The following is an 8,414-nucleotide window of genomic DNA, read 5'->3' as shown; positions in this document are numbered from 1 at the left end:
TAAGATCTAAATCATCGTATGTTTGCATTCTAACGCACAGGTAATAGTACGAATAAGAACAGGACACCATCTCAGCGAGGGGTTCATGCTTTAGAGTAGAATCAAGGTACCAGATAGGCCCAGAATGTTTGCCTGGCGATACTAGCTAATCGTCCCAAGAGATGGAAGGAATTTAGTACATTACACTGTTTCAGCTAAGAGCTCAGAGACAGGAATACATCAATGGTTCCACATGGTATAGCAAGGCCCCTCCAGGCCTCCTCCATCATCAGGTGGAGTAGGTGTGCTTCCTCTTGTATGTCTTCCACCGCTTCACTATGTATGCTGCTACCTCACCCATTGGCGCTTTCTGGTCGTCCTTGAAGTTCCACAGCTCGGGCAAGGGGTACCTACCGCTGGGATTGTACTCGTTGATCTCATGTAGGGCCTTCACAACAACATTGTGTGCCTTCTCACCCAGTTCAGCCTTCAAAGCTTGCAGCTTATCATCATCCTCCTTGATTATTTCCTGCACCATCGAATGGGTGTTAGACACTGCAAGCATTCTTTGCCACAGATTAGCTGAAGTAACCATTTCGTTCTAGTCAGCTTCAGCTTCTGAAAGGATATTGTTGCAACAAGTTCTTTTTTCTTTTATTCCTATGGAACTCTACTATGTACATATTGGATTTGGGTGGTTTCTCACCAAGCTCCTGCACAAGGTTTATTGTAATACAAAGAGTGAGAAGTATTATATTAATGTCGACAAACTTGCTGCCAAAAGATGGTGTTACTGGATAACACATTAGTACAAAGAAAATGTTATAAACAATGACTTGATTTTTTCAGCAATGCGAGTGATTCTTTACCCAACCTTAATGCACACAAGGTAAAACAGAACTAACTTTGGATCAACTTGATAAACTTAAACCAAGAAGAGAAGGGTATTATCAAGTAAGAGCGGTAACAGCTGGCTCCAGTAAAGCTATTAGACTTTCAGGTCAGTTTTTTTCAACTCGTGTTTCTTCCTTGATTCCCAATCTGAACATCCTATTCGCAGAAATTAATGGTATCTATGATTCAATCAGTTCAGAAGAAAATAGTGAACGGTGTATTTTAAATCTCAGCAGGTGACATTTGTAATGTCAGAAGCTCATTGCGAACAAAGGAGTTCCGCTATGCGCCTATGATTACTCTTAAAAAACTGTGTTATCAGTGTATACTTCATGATTTCCCACAATGTCATTGTAATTCAAATACTCTTTTCTTATGACTACTTGACTAGCATCAAAATGACAAGAATGACACACAAACAAGCAAGAAACAATGGTATATAAAACAGAAAACGAACTATTTCCCAGTCTTCACAAGTTTTAAAATAAAAAACTTGCTATTAGGAATTCCTTAAAAAACATAAGTTGGTTCAACAATTCACAAATGTATAGCTAGGAATTAATATGGATAAATAAAATTATCTGTATCGATTTGGCATAAAAAGAGTCCAGAGTGTTACAAATTGTCTCTGACCCTTTTGAAGAAACAAGTACAAACCGGGTGTTGCTATCCATTTTCTTAGGATAAATCTACCACTAAATAACTCCTGAATCCACAATATACCAGTATACCGCCGAATATGAAGCTAACATGTGGGTCCTGGGCCCACGTGCCAGCCTCCCATGCTCCCACCAGTGGTATATTGTAGAACCATGGAGTTATTCAGTGGCAGATTGCGGAATGGCTATTCTTTTACCACCACAAGAAACTACATAAAAATAGAACAGGAGAAGTTATCAAGCAGGAAGGAACCTTTGCCTCTCCATCGACTTGGATAACTTTGAAAGGATGCCATTCAGGTTGCCTGATCTCATCTTCCCATTTTGAGCACAGAAGTGCCAACTTCTCTTCATCATCTTCTGCTGTTTTCTCTTTGCAAGCATCAAGGAAAGCTTTCTGGTCAAGCTCACCCATTCTTCTGACACCAATAAGGGATCGAGCTCCTGACGTTTTCGGCAAGCTCTACATAGAAAGTAAATTGATCTCAGGAAAAAAAAAGAAACACTTAACAGAAGAAGCTAAGTCAGTAGCTATAAATCTTATACACACAGTCATCAGTGCTTTCTTGGCTTCTTCCAGTTCATCATTGGTTCTTCGTTCTTTGATAATAAGGGTCTGGTTAAGAGAATCGATAGCCTCCATTTCTTCATCTTTATTTTCCAGTGTTTCACGCAACTCATCGAGCTTCTCCTTCAAACTTGTATCAGCATCTCCCATATGCTTCATTACCTCTAACTCCCCCCTCAACTGTTCTATTTCCAGTTCAAGTTTTTGTTTGGAAGCCAACTGCATTTCTAAATTATATAGTTTCTTCAAAGTATCTTCTTTCTCATGCTGCAATTTTCAGACAGTGAGAAAGTATGTAACCAATTTCTTCAAAAGAAAAAAAGAGAAAGTATGTAACCAGGTAAACACGTAAGATAGTGGAAATGCATACCTCTTGTTTCTTGACAAGCCGCAACAGCTTCTCATATTCTTCGTTCTGCTTTAGGGTTGCTAAATTAAGAAGCCTGTTCTCCTTTGCATTCTGTAAGAATTTTTAAAAGCACAAATCCACTACATTAGATAAGAAACAGATAGGGCTTGTTGGTTGTTCTTGATAATTCAGGAAACAGTACTGGAAAAGCATAACGAAAACCTACCTTTTCTTTTGCCGCATCAAGCTTTTCTCTGTCAGTATTGCTTTTTGTGGCAAACATTTCAAGTTGCTCACATTTCCTGTCAATTTCCTTTTTCCTGGACTCTAGTTCTCCATACAATCTAATATTTTCATCAATTATTTTCCTAGAATTTTGACAAGCAGCTTTCTGCATCTTTCTTATCTCTGGTAATCAAAGGAGTGAAAACAAAATCAAAAAAAAAAAATTCAGTGAGCACATGATAAATTATGCTGCATCAAAATATATTTAGCCATTTCGCTTTACGAATTTTGATGTAAACCAAACAGGTATGATCATTTAGCAGTTAGTATGCTATATAATGTAAAAAATGTGTGTGAGACCAAAATATCTGTACGTACTTTCATTGTGCTCTTCAACCAATCGATCTTTCTCTTCCATCATCCTATCAAGTTTCATGGCATTTTGATTGTTCTTCATCTCCAATTCTCTCATATGTTTGTTTCTTACCTCAATTTGGCGAGCATAATGAGCTACACGCTTGCCAGTTTCTTGCAGCCCCTCACGTTCCAGGTCACCAACACTTCTAAGATCTCCATTTTCTCTTAGATGCCCCCCAATTGTCCCAGGAGAGTTATAGTCATCTGATCTTGCAAGCCATCCATAAAGATCGTCCTTTCTGCAATTTATTTTGTTCCAATCTGTCTTACCATGCTGCTCGACTACGAAATGCTTTTCGAAAGCCAATGCATCCTTCAATCCACTCCAGTCCTTGGCAAACTTGACAATGGCACAAAATGTTTGGTCATTGTCACCCCCAAGAATTGCGACTTGGAGCGGTCTGAACCGCGAGAGCTGTGCTCTTAGCCTTTCTTCACATTCCCTCGAATATTCTTCGCCCTTCAACTCATATTGTAAGTTAACCACGATGCCCATCCATGGCCATACAAAAACCTCTTCTTCACTGTTTGGAGTTTTAGGCTTGTTGGCCACAATTTGCAATGGTTTCTCCAACGAGCTGGCTATATCCTTCTCTAAGAACATAGCAAGTCCTAGGTGTGTTGCCTTTACCTTGGCACTACGCTTAGGAGCAGCTCCTATTCCCGTGGCATGCTGCAGTAGATCCTTCAGGTTGTAGTCCTGCTTCTTCTTACCAGGGCAGAAGGGGCAACGAAAGGCATTCTCACCATGCTTCACCTTCAATTTTCCGGCTCGCAGTTGGGCGTAGGTCTTCTCCCTGTGTTCAACAATATCCGAATCGCTAATGTCTGAATCTTCTGAGGAGCTGTGTTCCATTTGAATTGAAGAAGTGGGTGAAAATCCTAAGGGTGAACACATAGAAAATCAGGAAGTGTTACGTGTATTAAACAACAGTAACAGAAAATTGCTGGTAAAATAACATTGCAAGCTGGAAATCAAATGAAACACTGCTGTAGGAACTTTGCAATTAGATCCATCACTACTAAGCAATAGATAAACTTTCATTTTCTTTAGACCGAGCAACTTGCTACTTCTTTGTAGGTGCAAATTTCGATGATACATAGACACATCCTTTACAGGCATAACAAGCTCTTAACTGGTTAAAGTGAACAATACTAAAGTTTCTTCATTGATCAGTAGAAAATAAAATCACACAATCTCACACACATAAAGCATGACATGAAAATCTGTTTCGTCTTCGCTCAAACTATTGGTTTGAATTGAAGGGCGACAGAAGAATCCATATACTTCAAAATTGATGATGCCATGATCAGGAGACTTCATCCTGAACCGTGTTTTCTCAAGCAAGGTGCAAAGAAATGGGCATTTTTGCTGCAAGATGGGACGGAGGGAATAGACATAGGAAGGAAATGTATTGCTGGGAATGGCGCGTTGTTACTGTGTTTAGCAAAATACTGCGATGCGTGTGGACCAACAAAATTTGCTCGTCCCTGTAATTTGAAATGCTTCAGAACGCTCTAAGAAAAACCATCTCCAGCTTGCATTGTCCCGAAAATAGAATAATTGATCCCATGATAAAAAGCAGGCCGTGCTCTTACGATTCCTTTGAGAATAATCCAACCACAAATTCCTGTTTGCAGAAGCTGCTATGGACTTATCACGCAACAATATTTGACTCAACAACGTGTCTAAAAGAAGGCGAAAAACCCCTAAACGTTTTATACTTTGATTTGACTTGTTGCTCCGACTCTAGTGCCAAATTCCTTTGAGAGCAAAATTTTCTGCCGAACTAATCGACATGAAAATAAGCAGGCGCAAGAAACGCGAGCGCACGGGTAAGGGGATTAGGGGAACAAGGAACAACCCTGCTTTACCCGGAGGAGCGTGCCAAATATGAGGCGCAGGAAGAAGCGGGGAGACCCGATCACCGGAGCAGGCGGCGGCTTCAGAACGCGGATTGAAATAAGAAATGGGAGAGAGAAAAGGGCGGGGATTTTGGCTGCGCGATAAAACCCCACCAAGAATCTTGGCAGGCCAAACGAGAAAACACGGTGACGACGCGACCGATCCTAATCGAACAAGATAATCTGGACAATCTCGTTAGGGTGGCCTCACCTCCGCCGCCTCCGATCGCTTCCCGCTGCGATCTCTCTCTCTCTCTCTCTCTCTCTCTCTCTCTCTCTCTCTCACTCACTCACTCTCCCCCCTGTTCACGGGGCGGGCAGGGGAGGGGTGGAGTGGAATGGAGTGGAGGGGGGCAGGGGGCGGTGGGTGATGATGGCGAGGAGAGGACTAGCAGCAGCAAATTCGCATTACTCCATTGGTACCTGCGCCGCCTACCAGCGGAGCGGGCCGATCGGGGTGCGGCCACGAGAGAAGCGGATGCGTCGCGACTCGCTTCGAATCCGGCGGCGGCGGCGGCGGCGCTGTGGTTGGTTGGATTGGATGGCGTGCTTCGCTTTCTCCTGCTCTGGAATACGTACGTGACGTGGTGAGGGAGCGTCAAGGGACGGGGGCCGGGCCCACCCGGCGACCGCCGCGCGGGCATTCCCTCCTCCTCCCCCTTCAACGCCGAGCTGCCGCATGACTGGCTCTGGAAAAAGCAGTCACGTGGGCCCAGGATGCGGGCACCGCCTGCCGTTGGATCTTCCATCTCTGCATGGACTGTTCTCTTTTAATTTACGGAAGCCGAGACTCGGCAACATTTCTCCAAAGCCGTTCGGACGTAGCTACTAGACAGCATTCATGGATGATGAATTCAGCAGCAGCATGAGAGTCATCGTTCAGAAACAACCTCATTCTGGTTTGTGCGCGATAAGCCAATGACCCTAGTAATCATAACCACTTCTTCAGAAAAAGCTCCAGGACATGCTCAGACATATATGACATATGACAACAAGTTCAGAAAATGTTCTACAAGTTCAGTTGCACCCAGGAGAGATAACAGCGCTGCGGCCCGCGGCGCCAGATGCATGAGCAAACAGAACCTCCAGAGCTTCGCCAGATGCACAACCGCCTCTGCAATCGAGGCTACCCTGTTCTCCCTGAAGTTCCGCAGCTCAGGCACGGGATACCCTCCGCACGGATCGTACTCTTCCAGCTCAACAAGAGCCCTGACAACGGCATCGTGCACTCTGCCTTCAGAGCGACAGGCTTCTCATCATCCTCCGTAACCATAATGGCTGCCTGCAACATGATCCACTGGATAACTAGGTGGACAGAGCTACGAAGAAAGGGGCAGGTTCAGAGACAAGCCGGCAGCATAACTGAAAGGGAAGGTTACCTTTGCATGTTCATCACTGTAGGTGGTTTTGAAAGGATTCCATTCTGGTCTGCTGATCTCGTATTGCCACTGCAAGCAAGCAATGAGAAACACTTCTTGATCAAGCTGCCCCATTTGTTTGACCCCAATGACTGATAGGCTCCCAGCAATTTCCCATAATCCCTACATGGTGTGCATATTTTTCATTTTTTGGGTGATTTACTACATTACCTTTACTACTTCAAGCTGATAAAAGGAACTACCATCCTTACTTCAATTAGGCTTTCTTTTGGTTCTGTGCAGGTTTTTACATGTCACTAAAAATATGATGAAGTTTGAATTTTGAAATGAACGTACAATACGCCTTATAAAAGGAAACCAAAGGAGTAAGTCTTTAGTTTATGTGTTGTACTATAGACAAATATAGTCAAATAGAGAGAGATAGTAAAATAGTAATAGTTTTTGACTGGTTCATCTAAAGGCTTGACGCTCGTTTGGGTCACGAGCCAAGCATAGTTCAACACTATTGTTAAAATTATATTTGATATGAGTAATATGTCATAATTTAAGAAATATAATTTTAACTAATATTCTAAGTACCTGGATAAAATATTCTAACTTTGACCGGTTCACATTGATCTTTCATTAGTTAAAATATTCTAAGTTTAACCGAATTTATACTAGAAAGGGTAATTACATCTACCACGTCAAAGAAGTAAAGTGGAATAGTTAACTATGAGCATATATTTACTAATGAATCTAATTGTATTAATTTGATACCACAAACATTATTGTCTCTTCTATAAACTTGGTCAAATTAAGAATAATTTACTTAGGATAAACCTACAGTGATACGATTCCGGGACATCCACAGAGCTTCGAGCCTTCTTTTTTAAAAAAAAAAAAGAAATCAAGGAGCCGTGACTGACAGGGCCCAGTCGTGTCTGAAATGAGGAAGTAAATTCATTTTGATGGAAGTGATGAAGTAACTTAACTTGGTCACCCAATGGCATCTACAATATCACTTTGATCCTCGAAACAAAATGCGTGCACAACGAGCTTTTAGTACGCATTATTGTGATCTTGCTCGATCTTCCGGTCACAAATCCAGATGCTAGTACGTACGTTCAGGTTCAGCAAAGGTAAAGACGTGCCACTGCCGCTGCCCGCTGGCTAATGATGCGACGCCGTATGCCCGTGCCCGGCATGAGCCTGGACACGGCAGGATCATCGGCTGTCGGACTGCCTCTGTCACAAATCCACCCTGTACGCTCAAGATGTCGAGACCTGAGTCAGCAAGCCACCAGAAAAAAAGGGTCCTGTAGATGCTGCCTGTCTCATGTCCACGCGAGCGGCGCCGATCTAGCGTCACCAGGTGTCGCGAACGCCAGAGAGATGGAACATGACCTGAATCCTCAGAAAAAATGTGGTGTACGGTACGGAGCTGTTAGGCGACAGCTTCTGTGATCCCAACGCTTAAGATACATACATATAAATCTCGTCACCTGGTCCCTACCAGATACTGATGGATGATGATCATGCAGCAGCGCATGTGCTCGATGATCCGATCAGGCAGAGAAAGACACCAAACATCTTCAGGCTTCTGCAATCTGTTGGCCTTGCGCTGATGTTAAGTTGGTCTGAACGTTCTCTGAACTTTCAGTCTCGTGGTCCTTAAGGCTGAAGCTTTCCCTGAATGCAGACTTCAGTTCTCGACACGAGAATGTCACCGTCGCTAGAACTCGAGGAACGGCCTCTGTGGCGTCAGCGGCTTGCATTGAACCCAACGGATTTATCTTAGCTTGCAGGTTGACTGAATTTCACCGAGTATGTAGCATACAGCGTGTGGAAATCTGCTGTGCCTGCACGGCACGGTCTGTCAGTATCTGATCCCTGACTAAGCATGCACCGGCAGGTTCCATGACACTTCCCAGGCAGATGACGAGGCATTTGCATTAGGTGGCGGCGCTGCATGCATAAATTATTCAGCAGCTGGGAATATACGCCGGCAAGAATCTGAAACTGCAATTTGTTTGCACATGGAGCTGTAGCACTGTCAA

General features: G+C 43.4%; 1 protein-coding gene across 2 annotated transcripts; it reads right to left on the bottom strand.

Moving 5' to 3' along the window:
- Nucleotides 1-5,574, bottom strand: LOC112877961 (factor of DNA methylation 1-like). 2 transcript variants are annotated; one of them, XM_025942335.1, is made up of 7 exons: nt 5,420-5,574; nt 3,053-3,973; nt 2,676-2,857; nt 2,471-2,560; nt 2,083-2,367; nt 1,786-1,995; nt 1-508 (listed from the first exon to the last, which is right to left on the bottom strand). In XM_025942335.1, the coding sequence occupies exons 2-7, from the start codon at nt 3,945-3,947 to the stop codon at nt 269-271; spliced, it is 1,902 nt and encodes a 633-aa protein (XP_025798120.1). In that variant the 5' UTR covers nt 3,948-3,973; nt 5,420-5,574; the 3' UTR covers nt 1-268. The 2 variants fall into 2 exon arrangements, with proteins under 2 accessions (XP_025798120.1, XP_025798119.1); XM_025942334.1 differs by having other exon boundaries at nt 5,208-5,573.
- Between the last annotated feature and the right edge of the window lie 2,840 nt (nt 5,575-8,414).

The sequence above is a fragment of the Panicum hallii genome, chromosome 9 (genome assembly GCF_002211085.1).
Source record: "Panicum hallii strain FIL2 chromosome 9, PHallii_v3.1, whole genome shotgun sequence".
Taxonomy (NCBI): Eukaryota; Viridiplantae; Streptophyta; class Magnoliopsida; order Poales; family Poaceae; genus Panicum; species Panicum hallii.
Note: the sequence above shows the minus strand (reverse complement) of the source record. Positions and strands in the feature narration are given on the sequence as shown.

Excerpts from the sequence above, each read along its gene's own strand:
- LOC112877961 (XM_025942335.1), bottom strand. The coding sequence starts at position 3,947 with ATGGAACACAGCTCCTCAGAAGATTCAGACATTAGCGATTCGGATATT. Across the intron at positions 2,858-3,052 it reads GGTTGAAGAGCACAATGAAA|AGATAAGAAAGATGCAGAAA; the intron begins GTACGTACAGAT and ends TTTGATTACCAG. Across the intron at positions 2,561-2,675 it reads TTGATGCGGCAAAAGAAAAG|AATGCAAAGGAGAACAGGCT; the intron begins GTAGGTTTTCGT and ends AAATTCTTACAG.